At 29.4% G+C, this 26,494-nt stretch overlaps 3 protein-coding genes across 3 annotated transcripts; 1 reads left to right on the top strand and 2 right to left on the bottom strand.

The window, feature by feature from the left end:
* Positions 1-666: 666 nt before the first annotated feature.
* NCS54_00872700 (Putative oxidoreductase YhdF) lies at positions 667-1,711 on the bottom strand (the record flags this gene model as incomplete). Its single annotated transcript, XM_053154102.1, has 4 exons — positions 667-1,003; positions 1,054-1,419; positions 1,468-1,587; positions 1,650-1,711. 4 exons carry the CDS (start codon positions 1,709-1,711, stop codon positions 667-669), a joined length of 885 nt encoding a protein of 294 aa, XP_053010077.1.
* Positions 1,712-2,533: 822 nt separating this feature from the next.
* On the bottom strand, positions 2,534-3,599 carry NCS54_00872600 (Hypothetical protein; the record flags this gene model as incomplete). The annotated part of the gene is made up of 3 exons (XM_053154101.1): positions 2,534-3,109; positions 3,163-3,280; positions 3,346-3,599. 3 exons carry the CDS (start codon positions 3,597-3,599, stop codon positions 2,534-2,536), a joined length of 948 nt encoding a protein of 315 aa, XP_053010076.1.
* Positions 3,600-5,926: 2,327 nt separating this feature from the next.
* On the top strand, positions 5,927-7,017 carry NCS54_00872500 (Hypothetical protein; the record flags this gene model as incomplete). Its single annotated transcript, XM_053154100.1, has 2 exons — positions 5,927-6,260; positions 6,320-7,017. The coding sequence occupies 2 exons, from the start codon at positions 5,927-5,929 to the stop codon at positions 7,015-7,017; spliced, it is 1,032 nt and encodes a 343-aa protein (XP_053010075.1).
* Between the last annotated feature and the right edge of the window lie 19,477 nt (positions 7,018-26,494).

Here is a 26,494-nt window from a genome sequence, read left to right as displayed (position 1 = left end):
CAAGCTCTAAAGAAGGCAGTTTCTCTGCGCGCATGGTATTAGAATATAGAAAAGAAAACTACGTATAGTAGGCGCTGAAGGCTTGGCGGCCACCGCAGGCAAACTCGGGATTCATGGGGCAGCCGAGGTCACACTTGTCGTCAGGAAGCACATGGGAGACGGCGAGCGCAGTAGCACATCTCATCTTTCAGCAGCATTAGACCCATTCCGTTCCGTTCACACTCCCCATAGTACTTGCGAGGAGAGTTGTGGCGGAACCTCGTGATTGTAGCGTGCTCTGGAAGCTGGCTGAAGCAGCCCCGAGAGGAGTAGGACCTCGAGTTAGGTGGCGTCACTGGTCGCAGCGGGCGAGGGCGAGTAGGGCTAAGTCCCAAAGGACTCTGACGAGCATTCGTGTGACAACCCGTCACAGCTGCGGGTACCTTGACCGCTGCGCCACGGGGCAGACGATTGAGCCATAATCGCTATTGTAGCAATTAGAGAAGGTGTGACAACTGCCTATAGGGCTTATAGCGCTGTTACGAGGGACCAAGCCGGAACAATTCGTGATGGCGTGATTAGTATAAGCCTCGGGGCTCTTACGATTAATATTTAATACCTAGGTAATTATATTAAATTATAGTATAATATTATAACTCTTATTATACCTATTGGTCTAGCTAATGCTTAATCCCCGAGAGGATAAGCATGCAGAACCTGCCCATAGTAAAGCTCTGAGTCTTTAGAAGCAAGAAAAACATAGCTGGGTGCAACCTCGCTCGGCTGTCCAGGACGACCGAGCTGAGACCCCTGGCCGAACCCTTCCATCTGCTCTGCTGGTCTGGACGACGGCTGAAGGGGGGTATGCACAGGGCCCGGAGCAACCGCATTTACCCTGATGCCCTTTGAAACGAGCTGCTTGGCGAGGGACTGGGTAAAGGACGTGATTGCGCCTTTGGTGGATGCGTAGTCGACCATCGAGGCTGTGCCCCTAAAGGCCACCGTGGACGTCGAGTTGATGATTCTGCAGATGTTAGTCCTGGAAGGTGAAGACAGAGACCGCCATTGACTCACGAGCCGCCAGTCTCCATGTGATGAAGAGCATATTTGGTAATGGCAAACATCTGCAGAATGTTGCTGCGAAAGGTGCTCTCGACCTTATCCAAGTCTATATCCTTCAAGTCACTGCACATGATCTGCTTGGATGCGTTATTGACGAGAATGTGTATTTTACCGTACTCGTCGACGTGCTTCTGGACCGCCTTTTGGCACGTCTCATTGTCCATGAGGTTGCCGGCGATGAGCACGCACTTGCGGCCTTCTTCCTCAACCATCTTCTTGGTGTCCTCGGCGTCTTTTTGCTCTTCTGGGAGGTACACGATACTCACATCTGCACCCTCACGCGCAAAGAGGACGGCGACAGACCGTCCAATTCCAGAACTGGGTCTGTCAGCAGCGTGAGGGAGAGATTGAGTGTCAAGAACCTACTCTCCGCCTGTGATCAGAGCCTTACTATCTTGGAGCTTGTTGGCAGCTCGGTATTCGTGGAACTTGTCTTTGCCTTCAAGCTTTGTAGACTCGCTGGTCGGCTTCATGTCCCTCTCTGTGCTGCAAGGGCGCAGTTAGACAAGCGGGTAAGATGGAGCACCAAGAGAGCAGGGCGGACACACCCTGGAAGGTCCTGGGCCTGCTTCTCCGGAACAGGCTTGAATTGACCACCTTCTGCAGACATTTTTGCGCAGACGTGGAATGAAGATCTAAAGATGTATGGTCTGGTGAGTATCCAGATAAAGGTGGGCTGAAGAACGCGTCGACGGACGAGGAATGGAGAGGCCATGCGAGAATGCAAGGAATGATCTTGTTTGTTTTCTCTGACACTCGCAAAAAAGTCAATCAATCCGGGCCAGTTGCCTTGATAATGTATGGGCCGCTGATACCCATGACGTCAAAGTTGCCTCAGGATTGCAGTGTGGGGTGAAGCCACCATGATGCTATTGTGAGGCAAAGCTAAAACAACAAAGAGCTGCATGTGCGGCTATATTTACATCATGAGTATTTCTCAATTACCATTTTCGACACACAAATGGATGTGCTGCGTCACCCAAGCTGTCGTCTGTCGTCAACATGAGAACATTGACATTGCCAAGCAAGTCTCCCTCGATACCGAGGTATCCTCTCCATATTTCTCCGAGAAGGTGTCTCTTATCAAAAAATCCCCTTGTTAATCATGATGTCGTAGTCATCCTCGAACCAGAAGTGGCTTAGGAAAGACCAGGCTATGACTCGACGCCCAAGAGTAGCTTGGAGTAATGCCTTCCCATGTCCACCCAATAGTTCTGGCGAAGCTATCTATGTCAATTCGTACGCATGATATCTTAGAAACTCTAGGCATGAAACTGGTTGAGCCCTCTGAGAAAATTAAAGACAGCCCACAGCAGTTATCCCTTGGCAACATGCCATCTTCAACGCGCATAGTCAGAAGGGCGACTTGTGCAAATACTAGTCCACCATTGAAACCGCAAGCCATACTTGTCTTCCAGCGTGGACGTCTAGCTCACGATCTATAGTTGACAACCGATCCAAAAGTATCAGACTGCCCCCAGATGCCCTCTCTCAGACAAGAAAGCTGCACAATCTGCGAATGGTCCACGAATAGGTTGACGTCGCCCCCAAACTCTCGAACGTACCAGTTAAACACCTTCGGATCCGCAGCCTCAAACATGACCTTTTCCCCTGGCAGCTCCTTCAGGACCTGTTGGATCACGTCTGTCCTCCAGCTTGCAACATTCTCCGTGATGCCCTCGCTCTCAATCATGATGCGTTCGACGCCCGCGTCGATGAACCTTTTTCCCATTGTGATCATCTTAGAAGGATCTGACGTCCCCAGAGACGACAGCTCCGAGGCTTCCGTGTCACCTCCTGCTCCGAACTGGATTCCGCACTCTGGTTTGGCGATGAGGCCTTCTGAATGGACCTTTTCGACTATTCGGAGCCAGTCATCTTGTGGGATGGACAGGAATCCTGCCGAAATCTCGACCACATCGAAACCAAGCTGTTTGCACTTCTTCAGATACTGGTCCACAGCCCAAGGTGGATCAGACTGTAGAAGGATGTGCTCCATCCAGCCACCCTATCACCAGAATATTAGGCAGTGCACGCGTTTGACGGAGGTAGCATAGATACCGTGGATACGTAGACGTCGTGTTGGTGGGCAAGGTCAATGAGTTCCTTGAGCTTATCTTCAGGGAACAAAGCAAAGGAGCCGCCAGCAAACTTGAGGCCATCTACATGATGCCCCATTCTAGCACCTGTCAGTTACCAAAGTTTGTCCCAATACTCCCTTGTTCTAGAAAGAGAGAACCTTACGTTTCGAGAACATCTTGCAGATACCGTTTCCCCATAGCCGAGTAATAAGGACCCCGAATCTCTGTGACGCCAATCGACCTGGGCTTTGGCGGGCGCGCATTGTGACGGACGAACCCAAACCCATTCTCCATCTCTTCCAAGAGAATGGGCCCAGGAGCTCGTAGCGAGCGGGATGTTGACAAGGATCGAGAAAAGACCCTTGGCACACAGGCCGAAGCTCGCCATGCGGCCTTGACAAGACTAGTGGGTGACATGATGGAAGCAGTAAAAACAAACTTGCCGATAGTAACTGGGGTTCTGATTGAGTTTGACGCCCATTGCCAGGGAGTCGAGGCCACGAGTGGAACTCTATATCAATAACCGAAGTCGTACAATGATATCATGATGATGCAAATTTGTAAACTGCTGGGATTGCTGTCTGTGGTGTTAAAGCCGGCATAATTGCGTCATATGGTGAACGGCGAGAGATTATCAGATCATTAACTTCCTGATTCCTCTATATGCCCATCCCGCCACACGGGTTAAGGAAAAACGAGATACTATGGAATCAGTGATAGAGAAAAGGCTATATTGTACAGTTTTCCCTGATATCTAAGAAATTAATATGAAATATTACTAGGAACTAGGAAAAGATTAACTTTTATGACTCAGTGCACCTCTATCCCATGAGTGCCCACAAAGCTGCAACGCGTACCTCGCCCCACCTTGACCACGTGATAGCCTTAGTACAAGCGGGGTACAAAGCAGACTTGCTACGGCTGCCGCTTATGCAATGTCGCGATTTGTAACGGCCAAGATTGTTGGGACTTCTATCACTATGTAATTTAGGTGTAGCATTACGTACCTTTCATTTGATGCATTTTAATTGGCCCCGATCCCTCGTCGTGACTTAGTCGCAGCCTTGTGGGCACTCATGGGATAATAACCCAAGCAATATTAAAACAGATCTCCACCATGTTATCATGATGGTGGTGAAAAGATCTTACGAGTTTCTCAAGGTCGTTGAGCAGGTAGATGCATTACTTCTCCAAGATTCTCCCGAGCTAGTCTGTATAAAGCTTGCTCTGCATGGCTTCTCTTCCGCATTGCACACCCCATCATGGACCCCGACGTCGTCAAGGAGTTTTCCACCTACCTCAGTGGCTATTTCGCCGGAACAAGGGCCGGAGCCTAATATATACGGCTCAATTTTGTGAGTGACCTCCCTGGCAGGCTACTCAATGCATATGGGCGATTACACGCCGCGCCTTGACGACATCATCGAGCTCAGAAGGTAACAGGAAGAGGCCAGGCTTTCAGCTCAAAAGTCATCAATTTTGTTACCTTATTAGAATACCTCTGTTTGGACTACGGAGCGGCCGAACTAAGTTGTCTCTTACCCAGCTAGAGCAGGCTGTTCTATCCGTGCTATGTCCTACTAGGACAAGAGCATCCTTAGCTTATGCTCTCATAAGAATACTAATTAATAAGGTTTAAGTTTTGTAATATTATTAAACTACTATAAGATATTCTTAGCTTAAGTTTAGTTATATAATATAATAATATTTAAGATAGGTTACTAGTATTGCTTTACTATTTAAGTATTTTTTACTTCTTAAACCTATAGTAGGTATATAACTAGGTTTCTTAAATAAGTATTTTAATAAATAGCTATCTTAAGGAAAGATATTACCTTATAATACCTTAGTTATTAAGATAGTATTAATATAATAAATATAATAATGAAATAAGCTTGCTAGTTAGGTATATTATATAACTAAAAATATAAATTTAAAGGTTTTAAAATAAGCTATTTAGTTAATATATTTATAAAAAATTAAGTTTAAATTCTTTATAAGAAGATTAATTAAATAGTATCTTTTTACATATATATAATTAATTTATGTAATATTTTATATATATATATATATAAATAATAATATAACTAAGCTTTTTTTTAATAACTATATAAAAATAAAAATCTTAGAAAAAATCTTTTATATATTTTATTATTTAAGTAACCGAATTTTAAGTATTTAGCTATTTTAGGTCTAGTTTATATATTTAAGATTTTTTAAAATCGCGATTTAAGGTATAAATCTTACTAACCGGCAAGCTTATTTAACTGGCATGCTTATCATGCACCTTAGAGAGCCCTCAGATACAAAGGCAACGAGGGAGAACAAAGAACAAGGAGAACGGACACAAGCACAACTATCAATACACTCAAGATCATCTTAATATCATCTTTCATCATCAGTGACCTAGTGAGGCGCTGTCTGACAAGTGGCGACCCTTGCGGAAGGCTGGCCTCTGACCGCTCCCGTCGCTTAGAAGTGTAGCTTCCAAGGATGTATCGGCGCGCGGGTGCCCACCTATTATTAGTCGCGCATTTGGGGGTAATGTTTACGTCAGCTACACGTCAGATTCTACAAAACAGGGAAGAACGCTAGGAGACTGGAACAAGGAAACATTTAGTTAAAGATAAAGATCATCTCAACTCAAACTGCCTTTTTGGAGTGACGGCTATTAACTTGAGAAATATTCGCATCTTTAACATTAAATCTACCCCAGAGAATTACTTCCCACAGTACCAGGCAACATGTCCGCGCTTATCCTTGAACGAGCGGCACGCCTTATCCCAACCAAGGTGTCTTTACCTGTACGTGCATGGAGGCTTCAATTGAGACCCTGTCGAATTGCCGGGCCACTCTCCCAAAGGGCAATTCACACCTCGCAACAAAACAGCGAGAAACCCCGGAATCCCGATCCCAGGGAAAATCCCGCCAACGAACTCAAGCTACCACGGGCCACAAATGTCGGCCGGAAACGATTCGCCGACTTTGACCTGGCGGGCAAAGTTTTCGTCGTGACTGGAGGCGCCCAGGGACTCGGTCTCACTTTGGCGGAGAGTCTTGTTGAGGCCGGTGGAAAAGGTTCGCAAATCGCTCATACCACCTGACTAGAACGCGATAGTGAGCTTACTATGAGACAGTCTATTGTTTGGATCGAGCCGAATCACCGGATGAATGGTGGGGTGAGGCGAAATCAAGAGTCGTGCCCGAATGGGGCGGCTCCCTACACTACCGTCAGCAAGACGTCAAAGACGAGGACGCCCTCGACGATCTTATGGCCACCATCGCGGAGGAAAACCACGGCATAGACGGCGTTATAGCCGCAGCAGGTGTTCAACAGATCACACCCTCGGTGGACTATAAAGCCAAAGACGTAGCCAACATGCTCGACATTAACTACACGGGCGTCCTCATGACTGCTCAATCAGCAGCCAAGCAAATGTTCAAGTACAAGCGCCGGGGTAGCATCTGCCTCATTGCCAGCATTTCAGGTCTCAAAGCCAACAGAGGCCTGGTCTCCCCCGTGTACAACTCATCCAAAGCGGCTGTTATCCAGCTTGCGCGAAACCTGGCAATGGAATGGAGTCCCATTAAGAAAGATGGGACTGGCGGAATCAGAGTCAACTGCATCAGCCCTGGCCATATCTTGACCCCGATGGTGCAGAAGAACTTTGAAGAGGTACCGGGGTTGAAAGAGGAGTGGGAGAGGGAGATTATGATGGGTCGGCTAGCGGAGACGCAAGAGTTCAAGGGAGCTGCGCTATTCTTGCTGAGCAATGCGAGCAGCTATATGACGGGCAATAACCTTGTCATTGATGGAGGGCACTCATCTTGGTAAAAGGGCACGGAGACAATGCCTTGAGCGATATTGGATATTAGCGAGAAGAATAGCTAAGAAGTATGGCCTGGGGAGACTAGATCAAAGATTAAGGGTCGATATGTATGGCAGAATACCTTAGAAAACATAAATAAAGGATTATAGTTAGAGTTACTCTAAGATAGGATAGCGATTAATATAATCTACTTAACTTAAATCTTTAATAAAGTAAGTTAAGTATTTAATATGTTTTTAGCTAATTAGATTTATTAATATAAGTTTTATATTAAGTTAGTTAGGGTTATATTAATAATTAATTAGTATTTTATATTATTAAATTATATATTATAAATAATTTAATAATACTATAATATTAACTTTAGTTATATATACCTTATAAGGTTAAGCTTATTAATAGATATAAGTTATAGTATAATATACTTAATAAGTAAGTTAAAAGAATAAATAAATATATAAAAAATTTATTATTTTATATTTTTTTTAGTTAATTAATTAATCTCTTATTATTAAGTAATATATTTAATAAGTAAGTAATATAAATAAATAAGCTATATACTTTTATTAACTTATATAATTAAACTAAGTTTATTATAAATATTATAAGATTAAATACTTAATTATATTAATTTTCTTATTTTTTTATATATTTATTTTTTTATTATTCTATTTTTTTTATTTTTATTTTTTATTTTTTATATTATATAGCTTTATATAAGCCTATAAAATAATAAGTTTATATACCCTAGGCCTTTTAGCTAGGTAATATAAAATAACTCTTTATATTTTATTACTAATATTATTATTTTAATTTTAATAAGCTTTAATATAATATAACTATTTTATTTACTTAGCTTTATATAACCTAAGAAGTTATAATTATAATAATTTTAAAGCTTTCTTTATAAGCTACCTTAGAAAATAGTTTTCTTAGAGCTAATCTATAAGGGCGCTAAGAATCTTCCCTTATTAGGGTTAATAAGAGTTAATAATATTATACCCTTATAACCTTACCTTAATAATAAATCTAATAGAATCCTAGTAATTAAGAGGTAATAAGTCTAGATTAAAATATATATAAAATAATTAAAAAAAAATAAAAGTATTATAAAATAAAAAATAAATATTATTAGAATTATTATAATTATTCTTAAATAAAAACTTATTAAAATATAAATAAAAGCCTAATAAGTTAGGGGAAATAGGTACTAAGCCATTTTAGGCTATTAGGCAATTTCTTATATATAGAAAAGAAGTCAGAGGCCTTAGACCTTTAACTATTATTATCTTTTTTACTAAGTAAGTTAAGAAAAGGGAGCTTTAAGGCTCTCTTTTCTAGTATAATTATTATTATTATTAATTAATTAGTTACCCTTATTATTTTCTATAATATTAAGATTATAGAAAAGTATATAAAATCTCTCTTTAAAAAGTTATTAAAAGAAAGATATATTAAAAGATTTTTAGCTATATAGTTAGTATGTTTTATTTTCTCTAATAAATCTAATACCCCTATATAAGATATTTAATATTTTTACTTTTATAATAACTAAGATATATTATTAAAAGTAATTTAATTAATTAAATAAGAGAATATATTTTTATACTACTAATTAATAAACTATAAATATAATTACTATTACTAGCTTAAAAGGCATAAGGCATTAAGAATTAATATAAAAGTTAAGAAATAAGTAATTAAGGAAACCCTAAAAAGTTATTTAATTATAAGAAATATTAATTATAAATAAATTTTACCTCTTTTTAATCTAGATTTAATAAAACTATTTAATTAAACCTTTCCCTAAGGACTAAGATTAAAATAAATCTTTTTTATACCTTATAAAAAGTAAATATAAGGAGATAAAGGAATTTACTTATAATAAATAAGGAAAAAAAGGATATTATTAACCTATAGCTAGTATAAAAAGTATTATTTCCTAATAAAATAAGCAACTTAGTCTTTCTTAACCTACCTAAGAATATTCTTATTAAGTAATAATAAAAGGTCTTAGCTATTAAAATCCTAGTTTAGGCAGCTATAAGAAGTAAGACCTTTATTATTAGGGAAATCCCTGGGAACCACGTGACCAGGAAATCCCTAAGAAATCCCCGGGAATTCCCCGAAATTTAGACCTACTTTCCTAGAGACTTCCTAGAGAAATCCCTAGGAATTCCCCGGGAATTCCCTAAAGGATCCTTAAGGGAAACCTAAGGGAATTCCTAGGGAAATCTCTTATAAGAACCCCTAAGTAGATTAGATAATTTATTATTAAATTCTTACCTTATTATTATCCCTTTTAGAAATCTATACCTTCTCTAAGGACTTATAACTTCTAAGAGGCCTAATAAGAGATAAATAAGTATTTCTAATAATATTCTCTTATAAATAATAATAATTAATAATACTATTATTTACTACTAAATCCTTATTCTCTCTTATTTATACTTAAAGAGGAACTACTTAGAAGGCATTTTTACTTAGTATATAAAACTAGTAAATACCTATAGAGCTTTTTAGATCTTATTATTAAAGAGCTTAAGGAATATAAGGACTTATAGGTAATAGACTCTATTTATCTTAAGAACTAACTTTCTTGAGGTATCTCTCTATCTATAATTAAATAATAATACCTTAGGGCTATAAAGTAAATAATTTTACTTACCTCTTAGGAAAAATAGCTTATAGCTATAGCTAAGAATATAAAATAATAATAAATATATTATTAATATATATATATTTAAGAGGACTTATAAAAGTAAATAAATAAAGATATAGCCTCCTAGCTAGAATAATTACTTATACTTCCTAGGTATTTCCTATTATTAAGACTAGCCTCTCTAGAAATAAGACCTTATTATAAGTCTTAAGAAACTAATAATTCCCTCGCTAATTAATTTATATAATTCTCCCTAAACTAGAACTACTTAGCTCTAATCTAATTTAATTAATTTATTAAATTCTATTTACCTTTATAGGCACTTAGACCTAAAACTTAGTTTAAATAAACTAATAAGTATAAGAACTTATTAATATTCTTATTACTTTTAAAAGGTATCCCTTAGGTTACCTCTTAGTGCTAATTTTAAAACTAATTATTATAAATTAAATTAAAAGAGTTAAACTCCCTAGGCTTACCTATAGCGGCTACCTAAGTTATAACCTTTAAAATAGTAAAAGGTCTAAGAATAGGACCTTTTAGTAACTATAATAAGATAATAATCGCCTAATTATAAAGGCAAAATATAGCTCCCTAGTAAGCCTTAGTTATTAATAAGGGTAATTAAGATAGTATAAAAATATAACTATTATTATAACTAGGGAGTATATTAGTAAATAATAATAATAACTAGCTACCTATTAATTCTATTCCCTTAGATTAAATCTATTAAAGCCTAAGCCTAAATAATAATAATAATAATAATAGCTAGCTATAGCCCTTACTAGCGCTATATACCCTTAGCCTAGACTAAATAAAATAACTAATAAGTATTATATAAGGATCCTACTAACCCTAAGTTTATTTCTATATTAAGGATATAAGAAAATTTTAATTAGCTAATAATTATAACTAGACTTATAATAAGGTAATTATTTAAGGCACTTATATAATTTTCTAAAGTATAATATAATTTATTAATACCCTTAACTAATATTATACTTAAAGCTAAGAGTATATTAAGGCCCTTATACCTAATATCCTATCCCTATTCCTTAGGATAGCGCTAGAATAATATACTAATAATATTAATATAAATAAAAGATATATATTATAGGATATATAGAGCTTCTAGAGATAGAAAGACTTTCTCTATAAATAATTCCGCCTGCGACTAAATATAGCACTTTAGGCCCTACTTAAAGAAAGATTTACTATTAATAATATCTATAAGGAATAAGACTTTTATAGCTAAGTAACCTCCTTAAAGTATATAGAAATAAAGGCTAAGTAGCCTAACCTATAGTTAGTTATATAAGCCTATATCTAGCTTAATAACTACCTAAAGGAAAGCTTTCCTTAATCGCAGCTAATAGACTCCTTTAATAACTAGATAGAGGACTATAAATAAAAGATACTAAATATTTATATCTAGGTAATAATAAGAGATTAGGCTAACTAAAAGAGTACCTTAACCTATTAACCTATAGCCCTAGCGATTATATAGACCCCTTGCCTTCTTAATTTAAAAAGAGCTAATAAGGATACTAGGCAGGTTTATATATCTAAGGCCTAAATAGGCCCGGGTAACTACTATAACCTAGTAAGCCTAGCTAAGGGCTACTAACCCTTAGATTATATAGGGAATATATATAATGCTATGCTTTCCTAGAATAATACTTAGTAAAATATTTCTTAAGCCCTTATATTAATAACTTAAGTATTTATTGCTATTAAAAAAGCATAAAAAGATATAAAAAATAGATATTTTCTTATTAAGGAATAATAAATTACCCTATGAGCTACTATTAAGAGTAAAAGAACCTATATATATTTTGCCTAAGTAATATTTAATTATAATACTACTAATAAACTAAATAAAGAGATAATTAACCTAGTAGTAAAAGCCCTACTAATAGCTAAGATCCTAGAAATTATAAATTTTATACCTAATAAATAATAAGTAAAATCTATAATAAAAGTATATAGTAAGCTAACCTCTATTATTATAATAAAATATAAGCCTATATATGCTATACTAGGACCTAGCTAATTAGCTATTTATATATTTATATAGATATAAATTATAAACTCCCTAGGCGATAAAACCTAGAGAAAAGTCTATATTAATATAAGAGCTAGATATTTAGTTATTAAATAGGACTTCCTCTCTTTTTTAATAGATATATAATAAGACCTTACCTAAACTATTACTCTTTATAGAATAAGGTAATTTTATACTATTAGATAGGCTAAGTTTACCCTATATATCCCTAGAATAAAAGATAAGTAGCCCGCCATAGCTAAAGCTAGAATAGGCGCCTAGATTATAGACTAACTTAGCATAGGATTACTCTTAGGATAAGAATTTAATACCTTATATAGACTAGATATCCTTAATAGCGAGAATTATATCCGCATTAGATTAGCTAGAGGGATTCTAGTCCTAATAACCCTAGGCTAATCTAAATAATTCCGCGCCTAATAAATTAAAGCCTAGGTAGCTATTAGTATACTAGCTTATAATAAGGTATATATCCCTATAAAAGTATATAAGGTAAAAAGAAGTAATAACTTCTTCTTTAAACTATATATTAAAGGTAATATATTAGTAATAATATAAGAAACTAATAATATCTTTTTTTATAATAAATCCCTAGAAGCCTAGATTATTTATTAAGGCTAGAAGATAGGTATCTTAAGGCTAGCTAATACTAATAAGCGCTTTAAAGAAAAACACTAGGTATAACTTCTAGTAGTATATAAAGATATTATATTAGATAGGTAGATATTCTCGTAAGTAATAGTACTTAAACCTAGCGAGGGACTTATTATGCTCCTCGTAGAAGGCTCTACTAGATATATAGCTAAGTATAAGCTAGCTTATAAAACCATAGTTCCCTAGGGACTAGATAGCCCCCCGTATAATAACTAGCTTTAATAATCTAAGCTAGATCTAAGACTTAAGCTAAGAATTACCTAATTAAAAAACCTCTTAGAGATTATTATTAACCTAAGAGTATAAATTTATAACTAAGGTAAACTAATTATTAATATAATCTTTGCGCTACTTATAGAATTCTTAACCCTATAAGAGGATATAAGACTAATTATTATTAATAAAAATAAGTAAATAAAAATCTTACTTATTAATAACTAATATTAATAAAAGCTTAGGTCCTAACTATACTTACTTAGCCTAAAGGCTAAGAAATTCCTAGATAAAACCTTTAGAGCCTTTTATAACTAGGACTAAATAGAGTTCTAATAAGAACTTATATTATTTATAAGCCCTATATTTATAGTCTAGCGGGTAATTAATAAAAAGAAGAAAAGAAAGGTTATAATAGACCTCTAAGCACTAAATAAGGCTATACTTACTAATATATACCTAATACCCCTATAAAGCGAAGTAATAAGCAAACTTAAGGGGAAATAATATATTAATATAATAAATACTAAATCCTTCTTTTATTAATTCCTTATCTATATAAAATATTAAGACTATTTTATAGTTATTAGCTACTAAGGGCTAGAATAATCTAAGGTTACCCTTATAGGTTTTAAAAACTTACTAGTATATATATAAAGGTTTATAGATAATATCCTAAGACTATACCGAGAGTATATTATAGCCTTTATTAATAATATTATAATCTTCTTAAATACTATAAAAGAATACCTTTAATACCTCTATGCTTTTTTTACCCTTTTTAGGGACTAAAATATAACTCTATTAGTAGATAAATCCTTCCTAGTATACCTATTAATATAACTACTTGGGTTTAAGGTAAATAATCTAAGATTATTAAATATTAATAAATAAGTCTAAGTCTTATATAACTTAGAATTCCCTAAAACCCTAGTTAATCTAAAAACCTAGATTAATATAATTAGATAGCTCTAAAGCCTTATTCCTTAGTTTTTTAACTAGATTAAATTACTATAAAGATAAAAAGTAAAGCTATTCTCTAAGGGATATAATTTAGGGGAATTAAAATCTAGTTAATAGCGCAAGGGGTATATTTCTTTAATAATATAAGAGAATACTAAGGAGAAAAAAAAGGCCTTCGCTAATATAACTAGCGGGCTAGCTAATACTAGCGCTATATAGCACTTTAACCTAGACTAAGAGCTTCTAGCTATACTAGATATATCTAAATAAGGGCTAGGAGCTATGATCTTTTATTTAAATCCCTCTTATGTTTAGAACGGGATAGATTATATCCCGGGCATAGCGATTAGGCTAATATTATACCTAAGCCGCGCCCTAAGAAGCACTAAGATATAATATTAGCCTATAGAACTAAAGACTATATGCCTAGTATAGGTATATAAGAAGTTATATATAATATTTTTTTTTAATTAATTTAGTAAAATATAAATCCTTATTAATTATATTACTATCTATAATATTATAAACTAGCTTATAATATTTTTATTAAGCCTATAAGTAAATAACTAATTAATCTAAGTATCCTAATACCTTAGCTAATATCCTATTATAATTTAATATATACTAGGGATTATTAACCTAATTAGGGATACCCTCTCGCGGCTACTAGGGGCCTAATTACTATTAGATAATAATAAAAGAAAGCTTAACTAAGGATAAAATACTAGGGGACTATATAATACTATTTATTATTACTTAGAAGTATTAATAAGCCCTATTATTAAGAATGCTATTTTATAGTAATATAAGTCTAGCATATAATAAAAAAGTATTCTTAAATAACTAAGAGACTAAGATAAATAAGATAGCCTTACCTTTATCTATTAGCATAGCTTATTATACCTAATTAAGCATAATAGCTACTACTAATTTTATATTCCTAACTAAACTATAATAGACCTAATATAAGATATATATAACTAGAAGTTCTACTTAGGCCCTAAAATAATAATAGAAAAACTTTAAAAATCCTTTATAATTAATTGCCTTAATTATAAAGTTAAAGATATATAAAAATAATATAATATTTATAAATAAAATAAAACTAATAAAGGTATATTACCTAGCGAACTAATACCTATCTAAACCCTATTAATTCTATTTTATATTATTATAATAGATTTTATTATAAGGTTATTAAATATCCCTAGCAAAAAGTAACTATAAATAAACCATAGCTTTAATATATTTAATGCCTTCCTTATAGTTATATATAAGTTTAGCTATATATCCCTAGTTATTCTAGGCTATATAGAGTTTATAGCGAAATAATAGGCCCTATCCCTAATAAATAAGCTAAGGAGGTATAACTAGGGCCTACTATAGGTAATTATATTAGACTAGGATCTAAAGTTCCTTAGCGCCTTCTAATAAATACTCTAGGCCGCTATAAGAACTAAGCTATATATATCTATAGCATAGCACCTATAGTCTAATAAGGCTATAAAATAGCATAACTAGGCTATTAAGATTACCTTATAATACTAAATAAATAATAACTTAGTAGCCCTATAGATAGTAGTAATTATATTATTATAGTTTATTATAAATAATACCTATATTAATATAATCTAAACCTCTCTTAATAAATTTATTACTAGGCAAAGAATAAATAATAACCTCTAATATATAAGAAATATAATAAACTAGCTTAATAGGGCTATACTCTAGGAATATATATAGCTATTAATCGCCTTTGCCTAAGCTACTATAAAGTATACCTATAATAAAAAGTATTACCCCTTTTAGTTTAAACTAAGGGACTAGGTATTATTATAACTAAGAAAAGGTTATAAAGTAATAGATAATAAGGTAGAGAAACTTAAGGAAAAATAAACTAGCTCTTATTATATTATTAAGTAAGTAAGAAAGCTAATATATTGCCTTAATATAGAGAATAACCTCTTTATTTACTTAGTAATCTTTATTATTTACCTCTTACCTACTAGGGATCTAAGGGAATAACTAAGCCTTATAATAATTAAGAAAGATATAAGGAAATAAAGAGATAATTATTAATACTTTAAAGTAAAATAAATTATTAATATAAGGCAAAAAAAGTTTAAATATAATAAGCCTAGGATAAAATACCTTATAGTTTAAAAAAGATACCTAAGTAACTTTAATAATTAGATTAATAAGGATATTATTAATATACTAAAAGTAATAGCTAAATTTAAATAAAGAAAGGATAAAAATTAAGCGCTTATTAATAAATCTAAGATATATGCGGGAAATATAGGCTAAGAATAAAGGAATACCCTCTATACTAGACTAAAGGCACTTACTATAAGGATATATAATAAAGGAACTAACTATACTAAGAATAAAAGAACTAATAAAAAGGGGGCTAAATTAGCCGTATAAATATATATAGGGGAATTCCTAAGGAAGTCTAAGGGATTTCCTTATAATTTCCCCGCTAATGCATAGTTAATATCGCTAGTCTAATAATTAGGCATTACCTAGGCACTAATAGTATATTTTTATAATAATAATAAACTAGCGCGCCTAATCCTTAAACTTTTATCTTTTTTTCTCCCTTAGCTCCTCTAAACCTATCTTTTCTTCTTTTTTACTAATATAGCTAGATTATAATAAATAAACCGCGGCCTATTAAGCGCTTTTCCCCCTATAATACCTAAGCCTACTTAGCTAAAGACTTAACCTACTATGCCTTATTCTCTTATATTATTACTAAACTAGCAGGTAATCTATTATATAATAAGTATATCTAAGCTATTTAGATCTATAATTAAGAAGCTCGCATTATTAATACCTAGAAGGCTAGTTATTTTAGCTACTAGATTAGCCATAACCCTATTATCTATACTTTATTTTAAGCTTAGGCTATCTAAGACAGCTATAACCCTATTATAAGCGCCTTAGACCTATAGTAAGGACTTTACTTTTCTTTTAGAAACCTTTATTATAACTACCTTAAGTACCTAGAGGTAAAAAAAAATAACCTTATTGCCTATAACTAGCCCTCTATACTAGTCCTATCTACTCTATATAGATAGAGGACTATTATATATATCCTAAGTATATGGTTTTTTAGGGATTTCCCCGAGATAAATAATAATAGCAATGAGCTAGAAGTTATCCCTACCTCTATATTTGCAATAGCATAAGGATAGCCCTATAGCCTAAGTAGATAGTTTAAGAAAAAAGATAACTAGCTCTAGGGTAACTATAAGCCTAAGGAAAGGAATATTACTAGTAATATACTAGGGTTAGCCGAGATAGCCTATATCCTTTCCGAGGCTATTAACTAGCTTACCTAGCCCTAGGTCTTTAATAACCTTATTATAGCCACAAAGGATTAGCTAAAAGAGCTTAGAGAGGCTAAGGGCATTACTAACTTTTATAACTAGGTCTAAAAGTAATATAATATTAATAATACTTAGCCTTCTACCCCTATCTTTAGGTCTTACCTTTAATTAACTAAGTAAACTAACCGCACCTCTAGAAACTATAATAATATACCTATTCCCTTTGGCACTAGCTATTTATAAGCAAAATCATCTAAGAGAGGCTACTCTGACGAGATAGAGGATAATAATAATAATACCCTAGCGTAATTTATTAAGCATTAAGCTAGGCAAAACTAAGGCGTAGCTATAAGTAGTAAAAAGAAGTTCCCCGCGGGATATATTATTATTAAAGACTAGTATAGCATAAATAACTAACTAATAGCCTACTTCTAGGTTATTTTTACTAACTAGGCTATTTTTTTCTTTAATAATATATATACTAAGGGCTTTAATATTACCCTTAAGATAATATAAGATAAAGCTAGGAAAAACTTTTCCCTTTCTAAGGCTATATACCTCCTTAAGATTAATAACTATTTTATACTAATAATAGACCTCCTACTATATAAACCATAGCTTATTTACCTAAGTATAAATAAACTAATCCCTAATATTCTAGACTAATCTATCTTTAATAACTCTAATAATAGGCTTATTTATTTCCTCTAGGCTATATAAAATGCCTAGATTACTAATTATTATATCCTTACTATTATAAGTAGTCTAATCCTATAGGGACTAACTAAGAATAGTAATATATTTACCCCGGGAAGACTTATATTAATCATAGCTAGCCATAACAGCTAGTTCTAATACCCCTACTATGCCATAGATAATAATAAGTTCATATAGACCCTAGAGATTAATTACTAGGGCTAATATAACTAGGATACTTATAGTATTAAGCCTGCTTAGAATAATAATAAGGATAATAGTAATAGAAATATAGCGGGTAATAGAGGTAATAGTGCCTAAAGAGGCATACTAATAAGGCGGGATAATACCTAGAGAAGCTATAATATATAGCGAGAGGAGGACTATATATATAATACTAATAATCATAAGGAGTATAAAGATAGGAGGAAAACATATTCGCGAGATATAGCTATTACTGTTATATAATCTAGCCACAAGGGTACCCCACGTGACGAGTCTGGCTCTCAAATAGTTAGATCTAGCAGCTATTAGATAGAATTAGCAACTTAGACTTTAGATTACCTTTATGTGCCTCTTTTGCATTGTGACTTATATTTCTTTTAACGAGATAGCTACCAGAGTTAGCTATCTACCCTCCGCTTTCAGCAGTACTTTGACCCCTTGCCAGAGCCAAGGGATCTATAACAATTACGCTAAGATAATAATTTCTTTTGTTTATTTTAGCTCTTACTAATATTCCCCTAGCATTATAATAATAAAACTACTACGCAGGATATAGCTAGGCAGAGGGCAGATACCGGGGATAGCGCCCATCTTAGTTAGGGGGACTTATTAGGGAAATCCCTAGGAACCACATAACTAGGAAATCCCTAGGAAATCCCTAGGAATTCCCCGGAATTTAGACCTACTTTCCTAGAGACTTCCTAGAGAAATCCCCGGGAATTCCCTAGGAATTTCCTAAAGGATCCTCAGGGGAAACCTAAGGGAATTCCTAGGGAAATCTCTTATAAGAACCCCTAAGTAGATTAGATAATTTATTATTAAATTCTTACCTTATTATTATCCCTTTTAGAAATCTATGCCTTCTCTAAGGACCTATGACTTCTAAGAGGCCTAGTAAGGGATAAATAAGTATTTCTAATAGTATTCCCTTATATTTATAGCCTTTATTCTTATCCTTATAATATTTAAGAAAATACCTATTATAAACCCTTTTTATTTTCCTTAATAAAAAGGTTTAAATATAAGAGACTTAAGCTCTTAGAAACTATTTAATTAAATACCTAATACTATAAGTATTATTACTTTAATTATAAAAATAGCCTAAAATAATAAATCTATTAATTATAGGTATAAATCTAATATTAGCTAAAGTATAAAAATAAAAAGTAATAAAATTACTAAAAGTAATAATAAGATTACTAAGCTCTTAGTATAACTCTTAATTAAAGGATTAATTAATCCCTTTTTTATTATCTTACTTAACTCTTTTTTTTTTATTTAAAGGAAAAAATATAATTAAATACCTCTAGGTCTTTAATTAATAAGCTAACCTTATAAATATCCCTAAGGATAAAAAAAGGGTACTTTTTAAGTTATATTCTAATCTAAAAATTAAAAAAGAGGTTTAATAAGCTATAAATAGGCTTAAATAAGTAGCTATTTAAGAGAATCTAAAGGAGTTTTTTATAAATAAAAACTTTAATTAATCTAAGATTATTAAGAAAAAACTAAAAATACTTAATAAGACCTAGTTAAAAGTAGATTTCTATATTATTATTAAATAATTAAATAAGTACTAATACTTCTTTAAGTAGGTTAATAATAATTAAAAGAAATCTAAGGCCTAGTCTTAGGCTATTTATAAAGCATTTTTAAAGAAAGTTATTAAGGGTATTTATAAGAAATATAATAAAAATATTTATAATATTATAGCTATAAAGTATTATAAACTTACTTAAATAATTAAATAATATTATAATAATAAGATTAAAATTAGAAAAACTTATTACCCCTAGATTAAAGATAATACTTATTAAGTTACTTAGGCCTTAATCCCTCTAAGGAGCCTAAGCCTCTTAGTAAAAGTAATAAAAGCCCTAAAGATCCTTAAGAAAAATCTTAAAGAACCCTTTAGCTTAAAAATAAACTAATTAAGTATATAACTAAGTTAACTCGTAATTAATATTATAAAAGGTTAAGAATTATAGCTCTAGCTTATATAGATTATTAAAAAGAAATATAATAAGTAAGTAGCCTTAAGAATACCTTAGCCCTTTAGGATAAATATTATATTAATTAATTAGATATAAGATTATTAGAATTTTTATATAAATATAATATATAGGTCTAAGTAAAGCCTTTATTAAAATAACTTAGTATATTAATATTATATTAAGAGAAATTATTTCTTAAATAATTACTCTAACTTTACTTATAATAAAAGTAATAAAATTATAAGCTATAACCCCTAGGGTAAAGCTATTTTCTTTAGAAGAAATAATAAAATATTATTATTAAATCTAATTTATATTTTTAAGAAGCTTAAAATTAAGAAGTTAATTTATAATTAGCTAAGTTAGTTCCTAAAGTTAAATATATTTTACTTAATTAGATAAATAAAATAAAATAACTATGCTAAAATTAATTTTAAACTAATATAATAAAAGGATATAATAATTAATAATTTTATATAAAAAAACCCTAAAGCTATAAGCCTTTATTAATTATAATATAAATCCCCTAAAGGATTTAATTAATTACTTATAAATATTATAAAAAGTAATTAAGATATCTTAGATAATTAAAACTTACTATTAGGGATTATTATTAATATAATTTTAATTAATAAAAACTCTTTACTCTTAGATTAATTAAAAATACCTTAGGTATTTATTATAATTATAATTACTATTAATATAAATATAAGAAAAAGAGTTTATATTAAAGATATTATTAAGGTTTAAGAAGTAATATAACTAATTTAAAAATCTACCTTAATAAAAAGGCCTATAGCTATTAATAAAGAGAAGAATTAAAGGTTTTAAATACTTAAGGAGAAATAAGCCTTTATTTTATAAAAATTAAGAAATAAATATTAAATTAAAAAGATTTTTATTACTACTAATAAGCTTTTTATATTATTATTATAGCTTAGAAGAAAAATAGCTAAAGATTATTAAAATATTATTAATAATATTAAATAAATTATTTATATTAAGCTAGCCCTATATACTATTAGGGAGATATAAAAACTATTTAATTAGAAGCCTTAGGGCATAAATGCGATTTAGGTTAATAAGTAAGACTAAAGAGAAGCCTATTAGGCTAAGATTAGTAAGAGAGCTAGAATTAATATAATCCTTATTAATAATAAGCCTTAAACTAAATAGATTAATAATAATACTAAGAACCTTTAACTTAGTAATTATATTATAATAATTAATATAAAAATAAGCTAAGAAGCGACTAAGACTATAGAAGTATAAAGGGATATTATAAAAACCTTAGGGAAAATTAGAATTATTATAAATTATAATAAAATAGCTAATTAGATAATTAATATTATTAGATTAATATTAAAAGGTTAAGGTAAGATAATTATATAGTTATAAGAACTACCTTAGATTTTAGTTTAACTTAATAATATAAAAGGCAAGGTAATAAAAGCTATAATAGATATTAGCTTTAAAAGGAATATAATCTTAGAAGAACTTATAAAAGCCTATAGTTTTAATATTATAAAGATAAGAGCCTCTATAATATCTTTCTCTTAAGACTAGATTATTATACTTAGCTAAGTAATTATTTAATTATACCTAGGCAATATATAAATCTAATAAAGGATATATATAGCGCCCTCTAGTAAAATCTTAATTCCTTTTATCCTTAGTATATTATTTATTTATTTAGTAAGGGTATTATTTAATTATTTAATAAGAGATAGTTTTATATTCCTTAGATATTAGCTAAGTAATATATAAGTAATTACCTTAGCTATTAGTTTTATTAAGTAAGAAATACTAACTTATAATATAAATAATATTATATTATTAAAATAAATATTAACCTTTTCTCTAAACCTAAGGTTAATTAAAAAAGTAATTTAAAATTAAATAATATCTTAATATTATTATAGTAATTAAGCTAAGAGTTAAAGGAAAAAGTAATTAATATTATTAAAATAAAGATAATTAGGTAATACTATATAGCCTTTAAGGATATAAATTATTTAATTAGAAAATAAATAAAGAAAAAATATAAGATATATAAAAAAAAAGACTTACTTAATTAGGGTAAATTAAAAGAAATTTTAATTAATATCTTCTATAAAAGAAAAAATATTAAGATCTACCTAAGAAATAATATCTTATTAGATAGATTTATTTTAGAAAGTAATTTAAAATAAAAGACTAAAAAATAAAAAAAAATAAAAGAGAAGTTATAAGAAGATTTAAAATACTAGGATTAGATTATATTAAAATTCTTAGATATTAAGTAAAGAGCCTAAATCTATAAAGAGTAACTCTAAGGATTAATTAATTAAGTAAATAATACCCTTATGCATAAAAAACTAGATATATTCCTTAAGATTATATATAATAAAAAAGTAGCGCTTATATAAGAATTTTTAAAATATAAAAAACTTAACCCGCTAGTTATACTACTATAAATTATTAGGGTAATTAAGTATAGAGCCTAGTAAGCAAAAGGTATATTTATTCCTAAAGGGTATAAAAAAGAGGTTATTAAGTTATTAAAAACCTAAATAGAAAGAGAGATCCTCGAGTAAGGTTATAGCCCCTATAGAAACCTATTTTTTTTTATTAAAAAAAAAGGATAATTAATTTTAATTAATTAATTTAGCTATATTAATAAATAAATATATAATATAAAATAGCCTTATCCCTTTAGGCTATAATAAGTTCTCTATAGATTTTATTATATATAAGATATTATTACTCTTAGATTTCTTCTTAGGATATAACTAGATAAAGCTAATAAAGGTTAATAAAGACTTAATTAATTTTATAATACTAATTAGATTACTAAGAATATATATATTACTATAAAGAGCTATAAACTTAGTCGCTTAGTTTACTTAAAATATCCTTTAAATCTTAAGAGATTTAATCCTTAATATTTATTAGTCTTTTTTAAATAATATCTATATTAGAGGACCTATAATAGATTATAATAGGGAGGAGGTAATACTAGGGATATATTATTTTATTTTAAAGTATTTAATTAACCTTAATAAAATATTAATAAATATTAAGCTATTAGGCTATATAATTATAAATTAGAAGTCTTAATTTTATAAAAAAATAATAATAATTATTAATTACCTCTATAAGACTTATAGGAAAAAGCTAGAAGAGAGAAAAGTTATAAAAATCTTAGAGTAAGAAGTTTACCTTAATATAAGAGAAATAAAGTCTTTTCTTAGTATTATAAGATATTATTACTAATAGATTAAATAATTTACTTAGATTATAAAGGCCTTAATAGATTTATTAAAAAAAGATATTAAGTTTATTTAGGGATTAAATTAAAAAAAAGCTATAGAAATATTAAAGAAAAAAGTTATAGCTTTATTAATTTTTATTACTCTTAATTACTCTAAGGAAGCTAAGGAGGTAATCCTTATAATTAATATAAGCCTATTAGGCTAAGGGTATATTTTAATATAAATAATTAAAAGGAAATAGAAATTAATTTAGTTTAAATCTAAATTATAAAACCTAGCTAAAACTAAGTATAATATAATAAAAAGAAAATATAAGGTAATTCTCTATGCCTTTTACTACCTTAGGGGCATAATTTATAGCATTCCCTTTATTCTTAAAACTAATTTATAAGTATTAATTTATTAAATTAATAATAAAATAAATAATATACTTAATTCTCTTATCTTAAAATAAATTAATTATATTTTTCTCTTTAATTTTATAATTAGATATATACTTAGAAAGAAAAACTATATAGCTAATAGATTATTATAGAAGTATATAAGACTATCTAATTAATTAGATATATAAGTTAAAGGGGATATTAAGGACTTTATTAACCTTTATCTTAATATAATTTATATTAATATAAAACCTAATATATTAAATAATATTTACTCCTAGGAGTATAAAAATATAGCTAAATACCTATATACCTTTAAGAAGCCTAAAGGTTTAATTTATTTATAATAATAATAGTTTAAAAAAAAAATGCTTTTTTTTTTTATTTAAGGATAATATTTATAAAAGTAGCTAAAATAAAAATATAATTTACCCCTATTAGTAGTAGATAATCTAGAGATATAAAAGAAGTTAATTAAATTATATTATTTTAATAGTAGCTATAAGGGCAAGGAAGTAACTTATAACCTTGCGAAGAAGAGATACTTCTAGAATAATATATAAAACTAGGTCTCTAAGGCAATATAGTATTACCTTATTTATTAAGCCTATGCTCCCTAGAGGCTATTAGAGGCTATCTAGCATATTAAACTATTTAATCCTATAGTTAAGGTCTATTTTAATTATTAGTATATGCCGCTAAACTAAGGGTTTAAATACCTCGTAGAGGCAAGATATAATATAATAAGATAGGTAAAAGTAATTCCTTTAAAGAAGATTATAGCTAAAGCGCTAAGGCGCTTTATAATTAATTTTATTTATTAATTTAATATAATTTCTATAGCGATTATAAATAATAGACTTAAATTTAAAAAGGAATTTTTATTTTTACTTAAGGAATTAAGAATTTTATATATTATTATATCCCTATATAACCCTAAAGCTAATAATATTAATAAAAGAAAATATTGCTTAATTTCTATAGCCTTAAGGAAGCTAAAAAAAAAAGGAAAGCTAAGATAATATAATAACTTAGAAAGAGCGCTATTTACTAATAAAATAGCTATAAAAGCGCTATATAAATACTCTCTCTTTTATTTTATCTATAAGTAAGAGCTAATATACCCTCTAGAAGTTAATCTTCTTACTTAGTGATTAATTAATTAAGATAAAGTATTAATAGCTAAAGACTTAATCCTTATGAGGGTTAGGATCCTTAAAAGAAAAGATAAAAATATAAAAGTAGCGCAATAAAAGATTAATATATTTAAGGTAAAAATTATAAAGAGATAAAATAAAAAGAATATTTATAGATTAAGAAAAATCTCTCTAAAAATTAAGGATTTAATATTAAGATTTAATATTCCTTAATTAAATAATATATTAATAAAAATAAAAATAATATATAAGTAATATAGCTTATTTTATATTTTTAAGTATTATAATAAGGTAAATTACTATAAACTTAAGATACTTAATAGCTATAAGATTACTAAATCTATTTATAGGGATTACTTAAAGAAATTTATAAAAAATAAAAATAGCTAATAAGAAGGAGAGTTAGATAAAGAGGAAATCCTTAAGAAGCTTAAAGAAAAAAAAAAAGACTAAAAAGTAATAAAAATAAAGAAAGTATATAAGTAATAAAAAGTAAAAAATTAATAGCTAATTAAATAATTAGCTAAAAAAGTAATAATAAAAGTAATAAAATAAATAATAAAAAGGAGAATCTTAGTAAAAAAAGTAAAATATTATATCTAAAGAGAAATACTTTAATATATATAAAAATATAACTTCTTAGCCTTATTACTAAGTAAGCTATTTAATATAAGAGCCTTTAAAATAAAATAAAGAGAAAAGAGGGTAATATTAAAAACCTATAAGGACCCTTAGGTTTTTAATAAGGGAGAAAGAAATAAAAGAAAAAGTTTTAATATTATAATATAATTATTAGAATTTTTAATAAATTTAGGTATTTATTTTATAAGAAATATATAAATTATTTAATTAGATACTAAGAATATTACCTAAGATATTAGAGATACTATCTAAGATAAGTAAGATATATTAAAAAATAATAGTAATACTATTTATAATAATTTAAATATAATACTTAAATTTCTTATTTTATAAGAAATAAATTTAATATATAGCTTATATAAAATACTTAGAGCTAAATAATAAGATTAATAAAAAGATTAATAAGAAATAAAAAATAACTAATTAATTAAAAATAATTATAAATATAAAGCTAGACCTTATTATTAGTTAAATAAAAATAATAATACCTTATTATACTTAAAATTTATTCCTTAGTAAAAAAACTTCTAAGACTTAAAATTTATCCCCTTTTAAAACCTAGAAGAATTAACTTTCTTATTAAGAGCTAATTAATATATTCCCTAAAAAAGCTAATAATCTTACTCTTAATTCTTATCCTTAAAAGGGTATAAATAGGAAATATAAGGATAAAATACCTAGTTTAATTAATTAATTCTAACCTTATTAAGTAAATTCTTTAAAGTATCTTTCCCTTATAGAGGCTAATCTAAAGGACCTTTAGTAGTAAATTTTAATTAATACCTAGGTAAAAACTCTTACTTATAAGGCTTTTAGTACTAAATATAATTAATATATTTCCTACCTATAAAACCCTTAATTAAGATATAAGATAAAAAGGGGTAAAAGATATACTTTTTATTTTAATTAATATTAATTAAGTAAGACTAATAATAATATTAATAAAAGATAAAGTTATAAAACCTAAGGAGAGTAATCTTAAAAGCTTTTTAATACTCTAAGTAAATAATTAATTATTTAAAGAATTATTTATAAAGATAAGTAAAGTTAATAGGGATATAAATAATCTAAAGAGAATAATTTAGTATTAATAAAATAAGCTCTCTTATAACTATATTAAGAGCGCTATAATACTTAAAGAAATATTTCATAATAGCCTTTAGGTTCTTATAGCTTATATTATTAAAGGCGAGCTTAATATATAAAAGGAAACTATCTTAGTTAAGGGCAAAATAAAAA

The sequence above is a fragment of the Fusarium falciforme genome, chromosome 6, assembly GCF_026873545.1.
Source record: "Fusarium falciforme chromosome 6, complete sequence".
Classification (NCBI taxonomy): Eukaryota; Fungi; Ascomycota; class Sordariomycetes; order Hypocreales; family Nectriaceae; genus Fusarium; species Fusarium falciforme.
Note: the sequence above shows the minus strand (reverse complement) of the source record. Positions and strands in the feature narration are given on the sequence as shown.